Source organism: Lissotriton helveticus, chromosome 11, assembly GCF_964261635.1.
Source record: "Lissotriton helveticus chromosome 11, aLisHel1.1, whole genome shotgun sequence".
In the NCBI taxonomy this organism is placed as follows: domain Eukaryota; kingdom Metazoa; phylum Chordata; class Amphibia; order Caudata; family Salamandridae; genus Lissotriton; species Lissotriton helveticus.
Genome location: NC_136072.1, coordinates 992,142,340 through 992,167,202, shown reverse-complemented (window position 1 = coordinate 992,167,202; position 24,863 = coordinate 992,142,340). Strand labels below are relative to the sequence as shown.

The window sequence follows — 24,863 nt, the reverse complement described above, 5'->3', positions numbered from 1 at the left end:
CATTGTATATGACAGCTCTATCTGGACATGATCTTGACAAAACTCAGGAATGACTACAACTAAATACCACTACCCAGAACAGACAACAGAAAAAGGAAATATATCTGAAACATACAAGAGTAAATCTAAGCTTTAAAGACAGCATTTGCTGTAGTATCTGTGGGCCAGAAGCGCATAATTGTTTGTACCTCACATAATTTCATCTTGGATGGGCAAAAGCTGTCATTCATGGCACCAACAGCAGATCCAGGTTCATATAAACAAGGTTCCACATCTCAACTCACAAATGACATTACAGAAACAGAAAAATCAGCAAATATGGCAGCATTTCTGTTGCCATATGATGCATGGGAGAGAACAGGGCGTTCCTAGGAGGGTGGGGTGGAGAGTAGAGATTATAAACACCTATAAAGTTCTAACTTTGAAAATAGTTTTTTTTTTTAGAACAATGTGAACACTTAGTACCTCCAATGCTGGGGCACATGTGCAAATCGCGTGCGAAAGACACTTCCCCATATTATCTGTCAGTGTAGCAGAAGGGATTGATCTACCCGGAAACCAAACATTTTTTGTAGTAAAGTATGTTACCAAAATGTAGTGAATTATTATTATTTTTTTTTAATGCAGTTTTACTAAACAGTGCTTCAATGTAGTGCATGAATTCTGGATGGCCAAAAAAGCTAATTACCCCACGTGGCAGAATAATTCATGCATGTACATAACTACAAACGGACTCATATTTGCACTGAATTCACATAGCAGGTCTAGTGGCTTGGACTATTGAGTCCACTGTAGAGGCCAGTGTTTGACCTCATGGTCACAAGTTCAAATCATGGCAGTTCTACTCAGCCTTTTATCCTTCTGAGGTCCATAAAATGAGTACCATTGGTTTGGGTAGCAATAGCGACAAGATACCCTTGGGTGAACGTGCGCCCTCACAAATTCACGTTATGTTACGTAAAAGAGAGAACTACACAGTATAAGACAGAAGTGACCCAACTGGATAGTTGTGCAAAACTGCAGAAATTTTTTTTCCTTCTGCGTTCTTGCTGATCTGCAAATGAGTATATTATGTTTCCTCATGGCAATCTTGATTTAATTGCCCCAAGGGAAAAGGCATTGGATGTGTGGTTGGGGGAGGTAGAGGGGAAGCGAGGCAAACAACGGCAGAGTTGAGGGAGGGGGGGTGAGAGGGAGGTGTGAACCATCATTGCCATTTCAGCAAGGTGTGTCGGAGGGTTTCTAGAGTGCCTCTGGGAGCTATAATAAATCCGAGCAACCAATCAAAAGATGGTGATCACAGAAATTCACAGGATGACTTAATTCTCCTTTTGGGGAAAAAGGTTTAAGGCCATCTGCCCCAGCATAATGTTTCTTATACTTGAAGATATTGTGACCTCAGCATGTACAGTAGTGCCCTACACTTTCAACGGTCCAGAGTGTCCTAGCAGAGGCTGTTATTCTTCAATGCAGGGAAGAGCTGGAGTTTGGCAAGCTGTTGTGGTTATATTCAAGACGGAGAGAGACACAGGCAGGTTTCATGCACTGTTTCAAAAAATGTGTTTTTATGAAGAAAAAAAAAATCGCAACTATGGCACTTTTTTAGGTCTTGCCTACGCAGCGCGCATGTGCTGAAAATGCAAAAAGACTAATTCCTATCGCTTCGGCTTTTCAACTAATCACGTGCACGAGTTCCATTACCTTCAAGGGCAACGCGTGCACGTGTGAAGATTTACTTGCGGGAGCGAGCGCCACCATATGGTAGCAATTATGGCTCCCGCAAGTGAATCGTGCAGGCCCCCCTCCTCTTCACCACTGCCGCGCACGCCTCCCCCTGCTGCCGCGGGAGGTGCGCGCGCTTGTTTTAGATGAGCACGCTGCAGCAGAACTCGGCCCTCGTGCCGTTCCAAAAAAGTAGGCCTGACTGTAGGCACCTCCTTACTCGGCCGGAGTGTTTGGATTCTGGGCGCAGAGCGCATGTGCCAGCCATGGGGCATAAATGTAGACCCTGTCACCAGGCTGCCTCACCTCTCACATGCCCATGCTTCACATTCACGGACAGCAGTAACCGGCAGCAGGGGAGCTTATCCCGGTCTCTCGTGAACTGATGAGGCGGAAGCTGAGGAGACTTTAAGCCTATCATAATATTCAGGGGAGAGCGACAGATGCCACCATGCCCAGGGTTGGGGGGCTTGGTGCCGGCCGCCAAAAGCGATGCTAGCAAATTAACGTGAAGAGCAGCTTTGGCAAGGGGTTTGTTTTGTGTATTGGATACTCAAGGTTTTCAGAATCTAAAAATAAAAAAACATGGCTGTGGAGGCGGAGTGAGGCAGTGACTGGCATCAGCATCATTCGTGAAGGGCACTGCCACCTCTCATCACAACTCGCTTTCTGTTGGTAAACAAATCAATCTTCGCAGAGCTCAGCATCCCTTCCCCGTTCCTCTCGCACTGTTGTCATCTGGTGCCGGAGATGGGCTGTCACAGAGCCAGACAGGTGATGGTGGGCCCACTTCTGCACCCATCAGCATTCCTGCAGCAGCCCGCTTGCGTTGCCATGCACTGCTGCCTTGCAGCTGGCCCTCCAAAGGCACAGTGCCCCCCCTGCAACCGTTCCTACACGACAGGCCTGGCTGGCCCGCTGCCGCCAGGTACCACTTTAGACCGTGCCAGCCAGCAGGCCTCTGGCACGCCTTCTAGTGCTGCGCTCGCGAGACAGATATGGCATAAGTAGAGGCACCTACCGGGGGCTCAAAGCGCCCTCACTCTCCCTGTACCTGCCTTGGCACCGCTCCCTTCTCCTCGGGCGCCGTGCATCCGCAGAATGAATGCACGTACGTACTGCTGTGGCCGGACAGACACTCCTCACAGGCCCACCTGACACATTGTGGTTTCAAGTCAAAAATCAGAACACACTCCTCGGGGCTTGTAGTTATTCTTCGGTACATTTTTCGTTAATTGCCAGTTTAGTGTTTACAAATGGTGCCGTGCGGACAGCTCTTGGAGCTGAACTACATTTAAAGGGGATGTTTAGGGCCGGGAATACTACCTCCCCGACTGAACTTCATGCAGGCTCTGAAGAGATTGTCCATGGGTAAAGATCCATGCCCGCGGGCACCTTCGCCAACGTGCCTCTTTCTTCTGGGATCGCTGTTGGGTTTATTGTGGCTTTATTACTTTAGGCACGGGAGCCTCTCCACGACCTTGTGTAAAATGTAAGGGTGTTGCGTACGAACAAAAGGATGCAAACTAGTACATTTACTATAACCTAGTGTGGAACTCATCATTTGTGCCATAATTGTATTGCAATAGGAAACATGAACATGTATAGATGTAGCTGACTGCTTTTGCCATGGGGACAAGAAACTGAAGCAGAGACTGACCAATGGCAAGGAAGCTATCTACTATCCGTCTTTGTACAAATAGTTTCTTGGAGCTCTCCTTGTCTTTAGAATTCGGCACATATGTGGAAGCCTTTTGAATTATGGAGGGGCACTGGTTGGTAGAAATGGTGTTGGGAGATACTGCATTATGCAGCGAGTGAGGTCAGGCTTTGACCAGAACAGGTGGAGCTATGCGCCTCATTGCCTTGGACCATATCCCTCCATGAGTGACTGGCCCAGTGAGGCTGGATATATCGGGTACTTGAGGTGGCTTCATGGAACTTGTACACAGTATATTGCTTGTGTTAGAAATTTGAGCAGAATTCAACCAGACGATGAAACCAAGCAAGCAGCAGAGAAAAAGGCTGATATTGCAAATATATGAACTTTTCTGCTACCCCTGTCACTTCCCTACAGCCCAATGAGGCGATAGCAGTGCTTTAAATGAGTCGGTACTGTCAGGTACAGAGTACCTGCACTTCTTTATTGTGAGAGGCAGAGTACCTGCAGTTCTCTGCTGAGGTGCATTACTTTTATTTGGATCAGCACTTCTCAGAAGTAAGTAGGTGCTCCGGTAAATGGGTACCTGCACTTCAATTTTAAACAAACAGAAACAGATTTTTTTTCCATTTCAAGCACTGTGTGACTGTTGTCACTTTCTTTAAAAGGGAAGCGCACATGCTGTGCACCTAACACAAACCTACTCTGGGTTTCACTCTATAGCATGGAACGAGCTGTGCGCAGGCGCATTATCATCTTACAAGCAAATACAGCCTGCTGCAGGGGTACACGCTCTCCTGAGCCATGCAGGGGAACTTTCTCTGTCCCATCAGGACAAGACATATTGGTACCTCTCACTACAGTATTCAGAACACGGATGCCTGTAGGTAAGGTTCCACGAGTAAATAATATAGGACCAAATGTTCCAGATTTGGCCATTTTGCTCCACAGAAACAGATTCATTCTGTTTGCTACAGTGAATTTTGGCATTTTGTTTACCTATTTTTTCGGACAATGGATGTCTGCAGTTTCTAGCTAACCCAGTCTGCTGTTACACTCTCCCTTAACTGGCACAATAGGGATTTCTTTTTAAAGCAGGCTTCTCCAAGGAGCAGCCTGTGAGCTGCTCACGGCTCTCTACCCACCTGTGAGTAGCCAGTCTGTGTCCGACCGTCCCAGTGCCAGGAATCCCGGCCCAGCAGCTAGAACATGGCACAAGTTACATTACACAATGACACATTTTTTGTAGGCTCGGAAAGATGACGTGGTTGGCCCAGAATCCCAGGATGTCGAGCCCATGCCTACACTAGAACTTGGTTCTCCACTCAGAAGTCTGCAGCCCAAGCCCCCCTGATGTCACATTCTCTCTCCATGGCCGAATTTTCACAAGCCCCTGTGAAAATCTCAGTGGAAGGTGTGAGGTGTAAAGGGCCCGCTTTATCATTCATCACCCGCTCCAGCTCTAGTTACATTGTAGGATTGTTCCCTTTTAATAGCATCCTCCCCTCTTTCCTCTTGACCTTTGTAATTATAAACTGATGCATGGTGCTCGGTTATTTAACAATAATAAACAAAGAGCATTCAGGGCGCCAGCTCGTGCTTGGGGGGCAATGTATGGGGTTTATTTCTTGGGTGGCGTGCCTCAAGGCGCAGAGAGAAAGAGTCGCCCGAGTCTTTTTATTTCAGGTACTACGCAAGAGCACTGCTTAAATAAATAAATATCTGTCAGGAAAAAATACAACTAATTGCCCAGGACAAAAACAGTAGGCGAAAAGGGATAAATGCGGAGAGCAGGCTTGTTTTTAACAAGCATTGGCATAGCCAATAGGTCTTGCCTTTGGGACCTTGTAAGTGGTTAGCCATGTAACCGTTAATGTTGTTGCACCCAGGATATTGTGCTGCATAACTAAATAAAACACTTATAAGGTCCCAAAGGCGAGACCTATTGGCTATCCCAATGCTTGTTTTAAGTGCCAGTGATGTTAGGGCATTCCCCTTTTAAGTAGCAAAGAAACTAAAAACACTGAAGGGGAGTAATTCCCTTGAAAGCATCCCTAATGCTTGCATCGGAGTAGCTCAGCAATGCGTATTCTGTCATGACAAGAAGATAATTGTGAAAGACCTGTTACCTTCCTGTAACCATGCAAGGCAGTCACAGGTGTTGTCCCTCTGTGCTTTTATATTACGCAGTCGTGAAATGAGACCAGCAGAGTAAACACAGTGGAAGACAAGGAGCCTTCTTATGGCACTGAGTATCAACTAGGGCACAAAGCTGGTTCACCGCAGCTATGCATTCCACCTTCATATTAATAAAGATTTGTTTCCTTTAAACCTCTCCTCTCAATCCCACCACTGCAGCTTGATGTTACTATTGGAAACCAAATGAGCATTGCCATTGCCGGTGTCTTCACTCACTCCCAGGATCCTGCCAGTATCGCCCCAGACGTCCTTTACAACATGAATAACCCTGGGCGTTGTACTACGCTACGCTCGCGGTAGTAGCACAGTGCAAAAATGTGTAGCGTAGCGTAGTGGGCATTTTTTGCTTGCTCGCAGTCCTCAATGTCAATTTGGCGACCGCGAGCAAGCAAAATCAACATCCCTGCAAGACTTTTTCCTCGTTCGCGATCAGCAACACCAAGTTGCCGATCGCGAGCGTGGAAAATAAACCTCCCGGCGAGGGAGGTCTGGTTTCTCGTTGAGAGTGGTCGTGTATGCTCGCGACCGCTCACGATGAGAAACTACCAGTCCGAGTTGCGAAAGCTGCTGCTCATGTACAAATCTACTCGAGTGGCAGAAAACGACAGCTTGCACTGTGCAAGATGCCGTTTGCAATGATTGCGCCGTGCGGACAAGCATCCGGCACTGTGCAATCAGTGCGAACAGCATTTTCCCTACCGCACTATGCAGTCCACGTAGCGTGCCAAGTGCACTGTTCGTAGCTACGTGCAGCGCTACTACTCAAACTACATCCAGGGTTAAACATGATGTCAAGAACCATTTAGAGATGTGCTGGTACCGCTGACTTCAATAAGTATGAAGTAGATCCCATAAAGAAAAGACATGTGGATTCTGTAACAGCAACTGTACTGGAATTCTCAACATGGGGATCCGAAGAGAAGCAGGTCTTCAGCCAAGGCACCTTCTCAGGATGATCAAGGGATACAGCACCCAGAAGATAATGGTTCTGTCCTGTCTCTGTGTGCTGCACTAGGTCATGATGTCAGTCTTCTGTAGAAGCTATGATGCTACTGTAGAAAATGTGTTTTAGGATTCTAGCCATGCAGGGGGGCTGCATACACAACAATATAGCTCTACCAGGACTTTTCAAACCAATTCTAATCTTGTAACTTGAACCGGTCATTATTGATTAAATCATACAGAGAATACTCATCGGCTTCGACGTGATGCATCATAACAATAACATAGCATAGCTGAACAAAGGATGTCTCAATCTCTTGAAACAACTAGTTATGATTGACGTATGCTGCACAGTTGCGATAACAGATGGATATCTTCCAGAACTAAGCACATGGCCAGAAGCTGCAAAATGATCACATGATGCTCTTAGCCAATCATACCTCTCCTCAGACGGCCCACAGTCTGCGAGATACCGTAATACTGATAGGTCTCATTCTTTCCAGGATCCTCGTTAATGATCCCCAGATTCTGATTCCAGTGTGACCAGTTCACCTCGTCTACCCTGAAAGACACAAGGAGGAATTACCTTAGCAATATGTTACAATTCAAGGTATAAAAGCAAGGTAAGACAATGACACAGGTGGATGTTATGTAGAAGTACCCTGTATACACACACAAAAGTCAAGAGCCAGTCTTGATCCAAGCCGGTCTATTCACTAAACCATCCCAGGACAACACTAACTCCATCCTCCACTGTGGACATCTTTAGAATATTCAAAAGCATCTCCTGCAAATTATATCACATAGGAATAACTCCTCGTCAGATATAAGAGATGCCCCAGTGATTCTCAAAGATGCCTGTCTAAGGAAGCATTTAAGTCAGGTAGTATAAATCTGAGTCCACCCTCAGTATGCCGGTAGATGTTATGGCATTACTTACCTGCCATGTTGTGCAAAGTGCATGTATAAGATTGCTAAGTGTTTTCAAATATTAAAATTGCTATTTTAGAAGTTTTCTAAACCTATCAGCAGGAGTGAAACACTCAGCAGAATTCAACATTATTTGGTGAGTGCCCAGCTTTTGAAACCCAGTCATAATAAAACAACGATGGGATGTTGGTCGAGCAGGGATATACTTGCAGTAATTACAATCGGAGATGTAAAAGAACAGATACATAGCGCAGGACATTCTATGAAAGTGCTACTTCGATTTGAAACGTAGTTACAAGCTAAGGTTAAAATTGGTATACGCACCATTCTTACATAAAACAATTACAACTACACCTGGAAAAATCATAAGTCAAGCAAGTATCAGTGATTAACAGAGGCTGATAGTTGAGCTGACCACGCCCAAGTTTATACTTCTTGTTCTTATGTAGGTCTATGACACGTCTGCGTAAGAATAGGCTAGGATCAGTGCTTAAATTGAGCCAGTGTTGCAGGTGGGGACCACAGAAACTCATTTTGGTTATTTTATTTTCCCCAATTTGGACTTGCCTCTTGAGCAAGAGAGAGAAAAACACAAAAGGGGGAAGAAAGAGGAAGCCAAAGATGGAAAAACTGTGACAAAGCAACAAATTCGGGATTAAAAAAACCTGCAAGAGTCAGATAAAAGGGCAGGGAGTGTCTCTTGGTGGATGTAAGAGGCATCAGGTTGAATCAATTCTATGCAGCATTTGTACTCGCCATCGTCGACACCTGTAGCCACGGGCTACTAAGCAAAACTTTGGACCATGCACCTTGATATTTTACAAATTAATGCCAGGTTAGGACTATAGCAATGTGTGCAGGCATTAAGATGTCTCAAGAGGTATGAAATAGATGCAAGAGAAGTGTCAGGGAAGTGGTACATAATATACGGGTTGGCCACCCTAACATCAGGACAAGCAGAAATGTACATGTGGGTCTCCCGCCAGACAGAAAGAGAGCGCAGTCGATGTGTGGGGGGGCATATACCTCGTGGCCCCTTAGGTGGCAGTGTTGTACACAGCCTAATGTAGACAGGAGAACATATATATATCTCTTAGCAACAGGGAGCTGGACTGGTGTGTGGCCAAGGCCTGGCTTATAATGTGCCAGGTGAGAGAGTGGATGGTCAGGTGAATGGATGGTGCTGTGTGAAGTCTGCTTGAGAAGGAGGGAACTGGCTGAATGATGAGACCAAGAGTACTGGAGTGACACAATGCTTCCAGTGTGTTCTGCACTCTAAGTCCCGTGGACTGCACACCTGAGGAAGGCTACCTGTGAAGGGTTACACCAGGATGTGACAGGACTTGGTTACGATTCAAAGAGCTGGAGAGTTGGCACTACCTGGTGGTAAATTCTTTTGTTGATTTAGTTCCTTCATCATTCCAGAGATGGAGGGCCCTGGACCTGGCTGGTGCCTCTGCGGTGGGGACCCGAGCAGAGATCTGAATGTGGCTGAGCCAATGGAGGCCACCATTAGGCTTATCAATCCTGCAGGTATCTTTAACCTGCCAGATAAATGAGTGTCATTGACGTTGTCAGTGGGTTGGAAATCAGGATGGTCTCCTGCACTTGATCTACAGCGACTGCTTCTCTCCCCGGTGCTCCACATTCTGATGACAAAAGAGACACCAGCCTACCTGTCCTAGATAAGGCAGTGATTGGGAACGCATTCCTCATATTAGGCCTCTGGAATTGGCATACAAGAGGGTCCTTCCCGCACCATGACAACAAGAATTGCACCAGTTTGTCCATTAGGTAGTTTCCATCTCCCTAGGTAGACGATAAACCCAATTACAGATGAGGAAAGGAGTTGGGAATAGGATAGCCTATGGAGCCTGGCAACAGAAATAGCTTGGGGGCTTTAGATGTAAGCCTGCCCCTATCATCCTGTACAACATATAATAGCAAAAGATGTCTGTGAAAAAAGGTGTCCCTGAGTGATTGACTTTCTGACATTTGACCATCTACGCAAGGTTAATGTTAATGTTAAGGGAAATTTATTGAGCGCACTGTCACCATGAGTTTCCTGGCGCTGATAGGACACTGAGGTTGAGCGGGAGGAATTTAGTGGGGATGTGAAAAGAGCAGAGTTTTTAAAGATTTCCTAAAAAGATAGGAGGGAGCAAGAGGTCTTGAGTGAGAGTGGAAAAGAGTTCCATAGCCTGGGAGCCAGGTGAGAAAAGCTGCGGCCGCCAGATTTAGTGAGTTTAAACCGGGGGGTAACTAGAAGCTGAAGGTGAGTGGACCTCAAGGTGCGGGAAGGACAGTAAGGGGTGATCAGGGACTTCAGGAAAGCGGGGGAGGGACCAGTTAAGGCTTTGAAGACCAGGCAACAGACCTTAAAGGCTATTCTTTCACTGACTGGTAGCCAGTGTAGTTGATGTAATAGGGGTTTGGCCGACTGCCATCTAGGGATTTTAAATGCCAGTCTGGCAGCCTGGTTCTGGATGATCTGTAACCTAGCCAGCTGGGATTTGGGGAGGCCATGGTATAGGGCGTTAGAGCAGTCCAAGCAGGACATCACCAAAGCTATTAAAACTTGTAGCAGGGCTTCGGAGGTCAAAAGGTGGGCAACTTTCCGTATCCTGTATAGCTGGAACATACAGGAGGATGTTACAGCACTCACCTGGGCCTTGAGAGTGAGCTCAGAGTCAATAATGACCCCGAGACTCTTTACACAGCCAGCGGGAGAGGGAGGTGACCCAAGCTCAATTGGCCAGTACTGAGTGCCCCAATGGGGGGCACTTCTCCCAGGAAGGAGAAGCTCAGTTTTGCCGGGATTGAGCTTTAATTGATTTTGGTTCATCCAGTGTTGGATGTGTGTCATGACCGCCTGGAAGTTGGTGACAGCGTATGGGGAGGTGAGGGGGAAAATAATTTGTAAATCGTCCGCGTAATTAAACACTGTGACGTCCCACCTACCTAGGGAGTGAAGGAGAGGTTGAAGGTATAAATTAAAAAGGAGGGGGGACAGAGAAGAACCCTGGGGGACCCCACAGGATGAAGGGACACTGGTGGCGCTGAAGGGACCCAAGCTCACTGCTTGAGATCTACCCTCTAGGAAAGATTTGACCCAGGACAGGGCTGGCCCACAGACTCCGGCGGCCTCGACACGGTGGAGTAAGATGTTATGATCCACCGTGTCGAATGCCGCTGATAAGTCTAGTAGGACTAATGCCTGGGGGAGTCCTCTGTCAGCGTTGCTTCTGAGATTGTCCAGCACGGCGAGAATCACAGCCTCAGTGGAATGGGCTGGTCTAAAGCCGGCCTGGTTTATTTCCAGGAAGTTGGACTCCTCGGTAAATTGCGAGAGGCAGGTAGTAACATGTGCCTCCAGGATTTTAGACAGGAAAGGCAGGAGGGAGATGGGTCGGTAATTGGTGAGGACCGCTGGGTCCGCGCCAGTTTTTTTTAGCAGAGGCACCAGTACGGCCTCCTTAAACGACCTGGGGACTATGCCGGAGTTCAGGGAGGTGTTGAGTAAGGGTAGGATACAGTGCGGGAGAGTGTGACAAATGTCGCGAAGCACTGAAGGAGGGCAACAATCCTTGGGGGAGCCGGATTTCACTCGGGTGGCCAACTTGGCAAGGGAGTCGGAGTCGAGTGTGGGGAAACAGGACAGAGTGGAGATGTTAGCAGGGGGGGCTACAGTTGCAGCTAAGGGAAGGGAATAGGGAATAGAGTTTTTAATTGCCGAGATCTTATCGATGAAGGAGTTTAAGGCGTTGCATGACTCTGCGGAAGGGGGCAAATTCGGGAGTGTCCTGGCGTCCGATGTTAATTCGCCGAGGACCTTAAAAATCTCTTTAGATTTGTTAGGGGCTGTTAATATTCTCTCGGAGACGAAAGCAGACTTAGTTGTAGTAATGGCTTTTTTATAATCTTTGCGTGCGGACACATACGCCTCCCTATCAGTGCTGAGATAGTTACGCCTCCACCTACGCTCCAGTTGACGCAGCTCAAGATGTTGTTGTTTATGGGCTGAGTTGAACCATTTATGGGATTTACTGTGGCGTGAGCGAGGGAAGCCGGACAGGGAGGCGAACTGGTCGCTAGCCGTCGTGAGCCAATGAGAGATGTTTGCGTCCACTGTGTTGACGTCTAGAGTGTTGGGTGAGCTTAATATCCCGGAAAAAGGATCCACAATGTGAATGTTCCTTTGATTTGCATCCACAGTTAAACAACCGTAAAATAAGGGTTACTGGCACGCTATCTTTGTGCCCGCTCTTTTTGACGAATTGGCATGTAGTTTTCCGTAGTTCTTCTATTGCCTACACATGGGTTGAAGGCACTTATTTGTTTCACTCACATACGTTGCACCGTACCCTGGGCACAGTATACTGCAAACACCCATATTTGGGTCTGTTATTCCTCTACTGTCCGTGAAGTCCTCGAGCTCTTACCACTGGCATAGTGGTACACTGCTGCTGGCTGCATTTTACCTTGTGGGGGAAAACCTGTAATCCCCAGAGTGAGTTGCTGGTAGGAGTCTACCTGGCAACCACCGGATGTTTAATAAGCATCAGTGAGGTGCAGCTGCGTCCCAGTGCCCTGATAAAATTGCCATAAATTGTGTAAGGCAATGAAATGTTGGCTGTTTCAAATGAAATAGTCTAACCATGCTGTTTCCTTTAATCTGAGTGTGGACACTGTCAAAAATAAAGAATGTATGGAATAGTGGTCCACAACTCAATTTAGAAATGTTCCTTCTTAATTTGCACATTACGGAGTCTAGATGGTTGATGGACAACAGTATATTCTACTTATTATTTTTTCCTTCACCTTTTCACGTAAACTCGAGATTTGGCCTAAACTTTCACTTCTATTTTTCTGTCATGAAAGTTGCCAATGATGACAGAACGAGCAAACTGGTGAGTACCAACCAGTAGCTCCACGGATGGTGCCTACGTAAGGCACTTTCTGACTTCTCTCACCCTTTTTATTTGATGCATGTCTTACAAAACCTTTAGCTGTGACCTAATGGTGGCTGTGATGAATGGCAACAGAGAACACCCCTTTTTGAGTGAGAGGTGTTGACCAACCAAATGGATGTGAATTGACCCCTCAAATGAGAAGCTTGGTTCACGTGTGTCGCCTGAGATAACTGTTCATAGGACATCACACTTACTGTACTCAAGGTGTCAATTCAAATGACTTTATTTCGATTCCACAAAGGAATCATAAAAGTATACACCAATATAAAATACATGAAATGTAATAATAGACCACGATACATATTTACATATTTCGGATTTTCAATACATTAAAAAATGACCGTAATCACATATATGAACATAACATAAAGTGCTGGGTTAATTTCATCAACAGGCCAACAATAAAGACATTTTATAAGAATTTCCACCCATAACTTATTTCAGTATCGGTTTCTAATAACAAGAGCTGATCTGATAAAACTAAGTACGGCATTACAAATGTTTGGGGTTGACAAGGACAATAGATGTTCATAGCCCTCTTTGTAATAGCTTGATCCAAAAGATAATAGGACTGGTCTAATGAAAGTGTTTCTTGGGACCTTATACAAAGCACAGAAAAGAATGAGGTGCAAAGTACTTTGTGAGACCTTATCATTACAGGGGCAAAAAGGTAGTCTCTCACACCACCCCCCTTGTTTTGGAAAGGCAAAAAGGAAGTGTAGAGTACTAAGGCGAAACCTTGTCAAATAAAACCGCCATTGCGTATTGATGATATATGATAGATAAAAAGGCCGCAGCAATTTGCCCCTAACATACAGTGCATGCTCACTATTCCTTAGGGTACCCAAATTAGAACCATAGGCATTTTTGATAATTAATTTTGAATCCTTACTAATCCTATCAGGGTTTTCAAACATATTACCTAACCCAATCTTATAGAAGGTATCCCTGACATATAAAAGCCATGGAATTTCCCTATAGTGGTCAAGTTTAAGGCAATCTTGCAAAATATCTTTTGTCAATTTCAATTCTTCAGATTGCCAAACTTTAGACCATAGTAGTAATGGAGCTACATGTATAATGTCACTTACGAACTCCATACCAACCTCCCCATGACAGAAACTATTCGACGTACCCGAACGAACAGATAGGAGACGTTTTATAAATTTATTCTCCATAATCTGTAACTTTTCACATTTTTGTGACCCCCAGACTCCAGCGCCAAAAGTTATAACGGAAGTACACTTGGCTTTATACAGGGATATTATTTCTGCTATTCGCCGTTGACCTAATTTACTAGCAAAACGAAAAAGGGCTTCAATTGATTGTGTAACCTTTTGGACCCGAGCTGATATCAAAGGGTCCCGATTCAATTTCTTGTTAAATAGGTTACCCAAATAATTAAAGTTATCAACTTTCACTATAGTTGAGTCCTTTACCATATACCTGCGGGTTTTAACACTTTTCAAGCTGCAAGTCATGGCAAAAGATTTGGTAAAATTGACCCTAAGATCTAAACTTTCCATAAATGTCTCAAAGGCATTCAGACAGATCTGCATGCTATTGGGAGTGAGGGTCATTAAAACAGTGTCATCTGCATATGACAACATTGGAATCCTTTTGCCATTAGCCTGTGGAAAATCAGCACCAGATTCTAACAAAAACTTTCCAATCCATTGGTTGAGACCAAAAATAAAAAAGGGGCTAAAATACATCCCTGGCGGACGCCTTCAGTGGATAATATGGGTCTAGTCTTCTCCGCACCAGGGCCATATCTAATCCTCACAGTTGTGGCAGCATGGAGCCTGCGAAGCAAGGTAACCAAAGGCTCCTCAAACCCCATAGACTCCATCATCTGCCACAACTTACTCCTGCATACAGTGTCAAAAGCACTGTACAAGTCCATGAATGCCAAGTAGATGGAGCTATTCTTGGCACCCATGTACTTGCCCATAATTAGTGCCAAGTTGAGACACTGCTCAGTGGTTCCTTTGCCTCTTCTGAATCCATATTGGGAGTCCACAATAACCCCTGCTGAGTCTGCCCGTATTTCAAGCCGAGCCAATATCACTCTGCCCATTAACTTGCAGGATGCATCTATTAGTGATATTGGCCTATAGCAGCACGGGTCAGACTTATCACCCTTCTTAAAAATGGGTACCACAACCGCTTCTTTCCAGGAAATCGGAATGGACCCCACCGTTATTGCCTTAAAATCATAGTAGTGGAGACCAAACCTCTGGGTTACGTTTGAAAAGATCCAATGGTACTGCATCAGGTCCTGGGGCCTTTAGTGCAGCACCCTTACTCAGGGCTATCTTTACCTCTGGAAGCGTTAATGAATCACTAAGAAACTTTGCTGACTCCATATTAAGATCACCAGCTCCCATGGTAGTAGTCAGCAATGCCTCATTTGGGTTAAAGATTTTACTATAGTGAGCTACCCAGGAATCTTCAGGTATATGCATTTGGATGGTACCCTCTTCTCCCGTTTTTAAAAAAGGTCGGTTTTTTACCTCCCAAAAAAGCCTGTTGTCCCTTAATTCAACCGCTTTTCCCAAATCTTCCCATGCCTTGATCCTTAAGTCGTTTTTAGGGCTCGGCCTACGTCAACCCTGCGTCAGCAGGGGAGGCGGAGCTCCGAGCTCTTATGTTATAAAAAAAAAAAAAAAGTTTCTTTAGGGGTCCGGGCTGCAACATTCCTAAGTGCGCGCGCGTTTTTTATGGCATCTGCATAGTGATTCGTCTTCGCTGGGCTGTGTTTTTAGTAGCCTTGACGCGATAGGCTTAATGTAATTTGTCGTTCGGCATGTTGGCATTTTCTGTGTGGTTACGCGCACAGCAGTGCATTAATTTCAATTAGGAGCTGTCAGGGTGCCGCGATAATGTAATGCAGATGTTGTGGGCGCGTTCACAGTCTGCAGTGAATGGCGCGCGTTCGTGCTTTTCTTGTGTTTTCTTTCCGTGTAGGACAGACGTGAAAGGCATTGTCTTAAGAGCAGAAGGCCATATATCTTCAATTATCTCGCCATCACGGCGGAGATAATTGAAAACATATGCCTGGAGTGGCGCGCGCGCGCGAGGCCGAGAGCTGAGCAGGATGACTCCATGCCACAGTGTAAGCAGTGCTTAATTTGTAGAAAAATAAGTCCCGGTGCTCAAAATCTTTCTTATGCGGCGGCCGCAACTTCTCACAGTTATTCACCTGGTTAAATTACTACGCCACCCAATTGTACCATTGTTATGGCCACTGCCTACACTGACAACTCGGAAGCAGCCAGAATCAAAAATAAACTACTGCTTGAGCATCACGACATCGATTATAACAGTCTACTTATCTCACAACTGCATTCATTCAAACAAAATGCATTTGAAAGTGCGTTCCTGGGCAAATTGCTTTCATGTGCCGAGCATTATGATCTGCTGCAATAAAGAGGTGTTTTTTAGAAACAAAGTTGGGTAGACTGTTAATTGCTATATGTAACAAAATCAGACCATGTCAAGGCACTGGATTGTCCAGAGGGGATTAAACAGTCCACCTAAATACTTTTTTATTTATTTTGTAGTGAATTTATGAGCGTTTATGTAGTGAATGCCACCTGGTAGGCATACGCCTTTTGGTGCAAGAGCTTTACATTCTTAAAATGTATTAGTTTGTAAGGGTAGTCCACTGTGCCTCGCAGCGCTTTGGTCGCCTTTGACTATGAACATGAAGCAGCTGTGGAAAAGTGCGTTTTGCCTACTAGCCCCGAACTAGTTATAAGTACAGGGCCAGTGTAATGCCCCCAATAAGCAGCGGGTGCTGGTAAAAGGTAGCAGTGGGCATTCTTGGCACAGTGGTGCAGTGTGCAGCCTGCAGTGGAAGGTAACCACGAGCGCAGGCAAGTGAGTGTGCCCAGCACCTGTCAAAGACTTTAATGCCTCTGGGCACAGCCCGGGTAACTTGCCGTTATCGTGTGTGTAGTGAGTGCAGAGTAGTGAGTGCAGAGTGGTGAGTGTAGAGTAGTGAGGGCAGAGTGCAGAGTAGTGAGGGCAGAGTAGTGAGGGCAGAGTAGTGAGGGCAGAGTAGTGAGTAGTGAGGGCAGAGTAGAGAGGGCAGAGTGCAGAGTAGTGAGTGCAGAGTAGTGAGTGCAGAGTAGTGAGTGCAGAGTAGTGAGGGCAGAGTAGTGAGGGCAGAGTAGTGAGGGCAGAGTAGTGAGGGCAGAGTAGTGAGGGCAGAGTAGTGAGTGCAGAGTAGTGAGTGCAGAGTAGTGAGGGCAGAGTAGTGAGGGCAGAGTAGTGAGGGCAGAGTAGTGAGGGCAGAGTAGTGAGGGCAGAGTAGTGAGGGCAGAGTAGTGAGGGCAGAGTAGTGAGTGCAGAGTAGTGAGTGCAGAGTAGTGAGTGCAGAGTAGTGAGTGCAGAGTAGTGAGGGCAGAGTAGTGAGGGCAGAGTAGTGAGGGCAGAGTAGTGAGGGCAGAGTGCAGAGTAGTGAGTGCAAAGTAGTGAGTGCAGAGTAGTGAGTGCAGAGTAGTGAGGGCAGAGTAGTGAGTGCAGAGTAGTGAGGGCAGAGTGCAGAGTAGTGAGGGCAGAGTGCAGAGTAGTGAGGGCAGAGTAGTGAGGGCAGAGTAGTGAGGGCAGAGTAGTGAGGGCAGAGTGCAGAGTAGTGAGGGCAGAGTAGTGAGTGCAGAGTAGTGAGGGCAGAGGGCAGAGTAGTGAGGGCAGAGTAGTGAGGGCAGAGTGCAGAGTAGTGAGGGCAGAGTAGTGAGGGCAGAGTGCAGAGTAGTGAGGGCAGAGTAGGGAGTGCAGGTGCAGAGTGGTGTGTGCTGTTGAGTGCAGAGTGGTGTGTGCTGTTGAGTGCAGAGTGCTGTGTATTGGCAATGTAAATGACAATGCCATTTATTTATGATTTAAAGGAAAAAAAAGAAATGTCATGAGCAATGCCAATAGCTCTACCTTTAATGATGCCGAGACCATTGCATTGTAAATGCTTGTTCCTTTTGCTGACCGCATCTCTATACCTTTTCCTAACTAATCTGACCAAAACCATATCACGTGGTACTTGGCGTAAGGCCTTTGATAGACTTGTTTGAGCAGCAGAACATTCTTCGTCAAACCATTTGGGTCCCCTATCTTGTTTCCTTCCCCCTGTCTTTACAAGGTGCGAAGCCACGTTTCCCAGTAATAATTCAAAATTGTTGATTATAAAAACTGGGTCATTTGTAGGCGTCAAACAAGTTTCTATCCTATCCTTGTTTTTCTTAAAGATATCCGCCTCTAGTTGCCTCACATCTACTTTATCCCACCTTAAGGTGACCCCCTGATTTTGACTATATTTTATCGGTTGTTCCGCAATCTGAGTTTTCTCAAAAACAGAATTAAAGCTCAAGATTAAGGGATTATGGTCACTGGCGGGATTCGCCTCAATTTTAAAATCCTTTAGAAGATGGGAGAAATCCTTAGATACTATAGCAAAATTAATTGTGCTCACTCGTCCCCCTATACCTTGAAAGGTGGGTATATTCAGTGAACCGGAGAAATTAGACATATCCAGGATACATAAATCATTATTCAAAACAATACTATTCAAAGCCTCCCCCTGTTTTGAGTGAGTAAAATGAGCCATAGGCTGGTCAGTTGAGTCCACCAGACCACATACTCTAGACCCACTAAATTTACATAAGACACAATTAAAATCACCCAACCATATAATAAAGAGAGGGAAAACCCTGCTAGCGACCTTAACAATTTCCTCCTGTAGATTTTCAATAACTGTGGTTACATGGGGATCAAATATATTATAATACCAATTTATAAGGAGAAGAGTTACTGGAAATAAGTCCTTGATCATAAGTAATTGGTACCAAGGAGATTCCACCACTCCCTCCACATGTATTAAGTTATATTTTACAGAAATAGCTGTCACAAGCCCGCCTTTAGCTCTCCCTGCTTGTGAAGGCTCTGCAGAAACATTAAACATTTGGTAACCATCCAGGCTGTGATCCATAGTACTCCATGTCTCTTGGAGACAAACGATTTTTGAATTTGAATTTAAAAGCATTTATAAAGCGCTCGTGTACTAGGCAGTTTCTTGGCGCTGAAGGCAACAGTGATAAAAACAAGCAGACAGAGAACGGTGGCTAGCCATTAAACGCTTGCTGGAACAGAAGGGTTTTTAAGGCCCTGCGATATTCCATATAGGAAGGCAGGAGTCTTATTGACGGTGTGAGGGCATTCCAGAAGGTGGGGGCCAGAACTGAGAATTTCTGACCACCAACTCTTTTCTTCTTAAAGCGTGGAACTGCCAGCAAGCCCAAGGAAGAGGAGCGGAGAGCTCTCGGCGGGCAATAATTCGTAATGGCAGAGTTGATAAATGCCGGGGCAGTGCCCGCTCGGGCTTGAAAAGTAAGGCATCCCAGTTTAAACAGTGCCCGCTGCTTAATAGGGAGCCAGTGAAGGGCTTTCAAAAGGGGGGTAGAATGATGTGACTTAGCCAGGCCATAAACCAGGCGAGCTGCCTGGTTCTGGACCAGCTGAAGGCGATGAAAGGCATATGCGGGAGCACCATTATAAACGATGTTCCCGTAATCAATTTTTGACAAAACCATGGCCATTATAATCAATTTGAGGGCGGGAACAGAAAAGAAACGGGATATTTTCCTAATAGTCCGTAAAGAAAAAAAACAAGAAGAGACAACTGAGCTAACGTGTGAGTGAAGTGTGAGTTGGTGATTAAGAATAATGCCCAGCGTTTTAACTGATGGGGAGGGAGTGGGAGAGGCACCTAAGGATGGTGGCCAGAAGAGCGGTGACCAAGGATTAGAGATACCGCCCGTCAAAACCAGCTCCGTTTTGTCCGGATTTAATTTAAGATGGTTCGTATTCATCCAATCACGGATGAATAGCATCACGGACTGGAAGCTGGTTTGGCCTGGCGAGGTCGGGGACAAATCAAAAATAAGTTGGAGGTCGTCGGCATAATTATACACTGCGACCTCCATGTGCTGCAAAGCAAAAATAAGGGGGAATATGTATAAATTAAAAAGTAAAGGGGAAAGGGAAGAGCCCTGGGGAACCCCACAAGTGATTTCACGAAAAGGAGCAGCAAATTCTGCCAGGTGGACAGCCTGGGAGCGATCAGACAGGAAGGACTCCAGCCAGGCCAAGGGGGAGCCCTCGATGCCCGCCGACCTGACACGGCGTAAGAGGATGGAATGGTCCACCGTGTCAAAGGCGGCGGACAGATCTAGTAGAACGAGGGCCTGAGGCACGCTGGAGTCCAATCCTTCCCTGAGTCGGTCCAGAACTGAGATGACCACCTTCTCTGTGGAATGGCGGGGGCGGAAACCTGCTTGGCAGGGGGCGAGATAATTACTACCCTCGATGAAGGAGCTTAAGACCTGAGTGAGATGGGACTCAGCAATCTTCCCTAGAAAAGGGAGGAGGGAAATTGGCCGGTAGTTAGCCGGGGCACCGGGATCTGCCCCGGGTTTTTTTTAGGATGGGAATGATCGTAGCAGCCTTAAAAGGAAGAGGGACAATGCCCTGTTCAAATGAATTGTTTAGTAGGGTAAGGGCAGGAGAGGGGCAATCTAGAAAGATCTGACTTAATATACGTGCTGGACAGGTGTCAGCGGGGGAACCCGATTTCACCCGTCTGAGAAGAGGGGGAAGTGAATCCAGAGTCAAAGTGGGAATATAGGCTAGAGACTGACTGTTGGTGGGAATGGGGCACTCACAAAAAGAGGGTGAGGGGGGGGAAATATTTGCCTTAATGGTAGCCACTTTTTCTATAAAAAACTCGTTAAGGGAGTCACACAAAGTCTGTGAAGGGGGAATTTTTGACTGGGTCCTATCAGAGGCGGCCAACTCATGGACCATCGCGAAAATCTCTTGAGGCTGGTTCTCAGCCGCCAGGATGCGTCCAGTGAAGTAGTCTTTTTTTGCGGCTAAAATATCTCGCTTGTATTCAGACAAAACTGTGACATAGAGCTGCCTAGCTAATGGACAGTAGACACGGCGCCATGCCCGTTCGGCTTGTCGCACTGTAAGTTTCTTGGCTTTTAGAGCTGGACTAAACCACTTATTGGCATTGTGGACACGGTTGAAAGTTACCCGCTTAAGAGGGGCTATATTGTCGCAGGTTTTAACAAGCCAATTGTTTAATGTGGTAACCTGGGAATGTAGGGCCAGACCCTCGAGGGCCGGGAGGGAGGAGCGGAGTGAGCTACACAAGGTAGGGATGTCAACTCGACTCCAATTCCGGGTCCAGATATTTTTAGGATGGCGTGGAGGGGCTGGGGTATTAAGGGCCAGCGAAAAGGACAGGAGATGGTGGTCCGACCAAGCACATGGCAGTACCGAGGGCGCCGAGATGGGGATGTTAAGGGACCATATCTGGTCGAGTATGTGCCCCTGCCTATGTGTAGGAGTGCGGACATGTTGCAAGTAGTTCAGGCTAAGGAGTAATGCGGTAAAATCTTTAGATATTGCATCCTCAGCAGGATCGCCGGGCCAAAAGTTGAAATCTCCAAGAACTAACACTGAGGCATTGTTAATGGACAGAGTGCCTAGGAGTTCCTGAAATGAAGTGATAAAACCAAGGGGAGATTGGGGAGGGCGATAAACCAGAACACAGATAAGAGGGGTTTTAAAGGAAACAGACCGTACTACTAAACAATCTGACGTTGGCAGGGTGGAAGGAGTCAGCGTCTGAAAGTGTAGCCCCTCGCGTGCTATTAGAGCAACTCCACCCCCCATCTTCCCGTTTGGACGGTCAGCACGAAGGGCAGAGTACGAAGGGGGAAGGGCCGCCAGGACATCAGGAAGGGAGTCCTGGCGATACCAGGTTTCCGTTAAGAAGAGCAAGTCAGGGCTCTCAGTGTCCAGCAGATGGAAGATGTCAGTTTGATGCCGCACTGCGGATCTGGTGTTCAACAAAAAGGCGGAAGTGGCAGGAATAGGAATGGGGGCGCGTGGGCTAGGAGCAGGCGGTGTAATAATAAAAGGAGCAGGTCTGGGACCGGGCTGGAAGGGGCTAGAACAGGCAATACCATGTGCTGTGATGCATGCAAGTGTGGCGGGGTCAGGTGGATAGCCGGAATGCAAAGAATGTAATAGATGCGAAGAGTAAGTACGCAAATGGGCATGATGGTATGGCCCTAGTCCCGGCCTGGCGCGGACGGGCGCAGACGGGCAGGACTTTGGCACGACTTCGGCGCGAAGTCGGCGCTCCCGCTGCGCTCGTCCGCTGCGCTTCCGCCATTGCATCGTTAAATACAGAAAATAAGAAAAACACTAGCCCGCTGACCTGCCAATCAGCCAGCAGGGCGGAAGTGAGGATGTGGGGGCGGAGAATGGATATCGTGCTTGCGTGGCCACCGCCGCTGCAAACGGCACAAGCCGTGGCGGATCGGTACCTGGAGCCAAGGTACAAAGATGTAGAGAGAAGCGTTACGCCGAGGAGCGGCAATCAGAGCAAGTAGGTATTAAAATTGTTAGCAGGTCAACAATTCAACAAACAATACATAAGGCAAATGAAATCAAAAACACAGCGCGATATTTCTAAAAATGTTTAAAGTTAAAAGCCAGGGAAGCGCATAGCCTCAGCAGCCTCTCTCACCAGCAACGATGTCAAAGGATTCAATGCAATCTAGCCAGGCAGGGTCCTCTAGCCTTCGCCAGAGGCCAGCTATATTGAAGGAAATTAAACGAAAGCAGCTGTCCTCTACCCGGTTGCCCTCCTTTCCCCGTAATGATTTCCCATTAAGGTGAACTAAGTCACTCCCACCCACTCTTGTTTCTGTACCATTAATTGCTGCATCAGCATAGGGGGGAGTTTATGCCTTTAAAATTACAGGGGTTTTCTCCACTCCACTGATCTAAGACAGAGTTTAAATTTACCTTGCCCATAAATCCCATGTTCACGTGGGTAACATCATCTTTATGGACTCAAGGTGTCAATAAGAACTAGAGTTCTGTGGCCTTGCATTTTAAGCAAGCATTTCACTTGTAATAACCTCCTGTTGCTGGTTTTATTGATCATGTACATTATAACTACCTCCCCGTCTACGATGTCTTCGTCTTCAAAGGCAATGTGGCGTGGTTCTAATTGGCAATTTTAGAACCTAGATATCCATTCTCTCAATCTCGGGGAAAGTGCAGTGTGTAATCCTGACCTCCTAAAACGTCTGGTTTGTGGTATTTCTGAGTCTGACAACATAATGTCTGCTGATGTTTCCCATGTATGGTGAGCCCTTAACATTCTTCAGATCACACCTTAGTGCTTACGTGAGCAGGATTGATAAGATATTTGCTGTGAAAACTGGAGCCTACTCCCCGTTCTTTGAACAGAACAGGAAACACAACAAAATTAGATATTAGTGCTCATAGCCAAAAGGGGAACATATTACACTGATATACATATATGCATAAGAACACACTATTTTCAAGGTGTAGTAATCTTAGCAGTGTCTACACCAGCCACAATCCCGGCAAGTTATAGATCACTGGCATGCACATTTTTTTAGTTTGCAAGGAGGATAATGCAGCTACTCAGCTATCCATTTAATATACATAGCTAATCAGATAAGCTACAGTTTCAGAACATTGAGCCGATGTGTACTGGATCTAAAAGTACAATGATTCGGGGGCGTGGCTTGCGCGCCGCTTCTGCATGGCGTGTCGCGCTTGAGCTCCGAGGCGAGTTCGGCCCGTCGAGCTAATTTCTCCGTTATTACCTGCCCCTAGTAGCGGAAAAAGCAGACTTCAGCAGCGGAACATGCAGGCAGCTGCTTGATGGGGTTTTTCTGATGTTTTTGACCACGGCTGCATGACTTCTACTTCACGCTCCTGAGAAGCTCGTTTTTCCTCACGGACAGCCGCCATTTTACCGCTCTTGACACTGCTGCAGTTTCTCCTCAGAAGCGCCGCTTTTGATACCATATTACAGTTGGAAGTGGCTGTCCAGGGGGTTTCGCCTTTGATGCCTGCAGTTGGTAACATTTATTACTTTTTTCTGTTATTTTCTTGCTGCTTGGCTGGGAATTCAGCTGTCCACGCGCTGTTTCTTTCAGTGCAATTCTCTCATGTAGGTGTAGTTCTTTTTTTCTACGAACTTATTACTGTGCTCCCCTGCGTTATTGTAGCTATTTACTTTTTTTGCTACGTGCTTACCCTGCATATAAGTCCGCCGCTATTAATAAGTAGCGTCCATTGAGCTCAGTGTGCTATATCTTTTCTGAGACAGGCTGCGCAGCTATTCCTCTTTTCAAGTGGTTGTATACTCTCTTTTGGAGGCTGTTTCTTCATGGCTGCAAATATGGGGCGTTCCTCGACCAACAAAGACTCCAAGGATACTGCTTCGTCGCTAAAAAGACTTAAGTCAGTGTCTCCTACACCTGAGTCTTCTCAGTCAGACACCACTTCCACGTTGGACACAATACTTGCGCGCCTCAATGAAGTACATGATATTGCGCAGTCAACAAAAACTAACACGGACTTATTACAAGTAGAGATGTCTGCTATCAGGAATGATTTTAAAGCCCTCTCTCTTCGTGTTTCTGGTACTGAATCACGAATCAGTTGTGCTGAAGATGGTATACAAAAACAATCCAAATCCCTCAACCACTTAGAGCGCTCAATGGCGGCATTGCGCAGAGACCTCACTGAGCAGGAGGACCGTAATCGTAGATCTAACCTACGTATTTTTGGTTTGCCGCAAGATTCAGAGAAATCATCTTCCTCTATGATAGAGTTCTTATCCCACTGGATTCCAGACACCTTACAAATCTCATTCAGCAGAGACTTTGAGATAGAAAGAGCACACCGTGTTCCAACGTTTCGATCTAAGACGGCTGCCCAGCCAAGAGCAATCATATTTAAGCCATTGCGGCATCAACATACTGAACTGATTCTCTCTCATATGCGGAAAGCTAAACAAGTCATCTGGGACGGACACCGGATCTCAATTTCTCAGGACTTTGCCAGAGATACCGTTATAAGGAGGAAAGGCTTCCTAAATCTTCGGAAACGTCTTTCTGAGATGGGTATTCCCTTTTCGTTTTCTGGTCCATCGAAGTTCCGCATTACCTACAAAGGTTGTTCCAGAATTTTCGATGAGCCGGCTGACCTAGCTACTTTCCTGGACAACCAGCTGCAAATAGAGATGGAGATTCAGAAAGCGACCTCGCAGATTCCTGGTGCCTCGGGCACTTGAACTATCTCCTTCTTTTTCTATTGATATATTTTTCTGTATGCCTGGTTCTCTGCTCTCTATTGGTGTGCTTATATGTCGGTCTTACCTTCCAAGATTGTTAATGGTATTTTTCTGTTCTTCATATGTCCATTCTCATTTCTGTTCTCACCTTCTTCCTTACATTTATACTTGTTCGTTCTTTCTATACTTCTCCTCTTACAAGTACTTCTTCTTATTTTTATATGGTTCTATTACTCTTCTTTTT

General features: G+C 46.2%; 1 protein-coding gene across 2 annotated transcripts in view; it reads right to left on the bottom strand.

Annotated features, from left to right (window-relative positions):
• TRPV4 (transient receptor potential cation channel subfamily V member 4) overlaps positions 1-24,863 on the bottom strand; it is a 595,067-nt gene that overhangs the window by 5,335 nt on the left and 564,869 nt on the right. For both annotated transcript variants that reach the window (XM_078667355.1, XM_078667354.1), the window contains exon 15: positions 6,964-7,085. In XM_078667355.1, the coding sequence (XP_078523481.1) occupies positions 6,964-7,085 (122 nt within the window). The remainder of the gene's footprint in view (positions 1-6,963; positions 7,086-24,863) is intronic.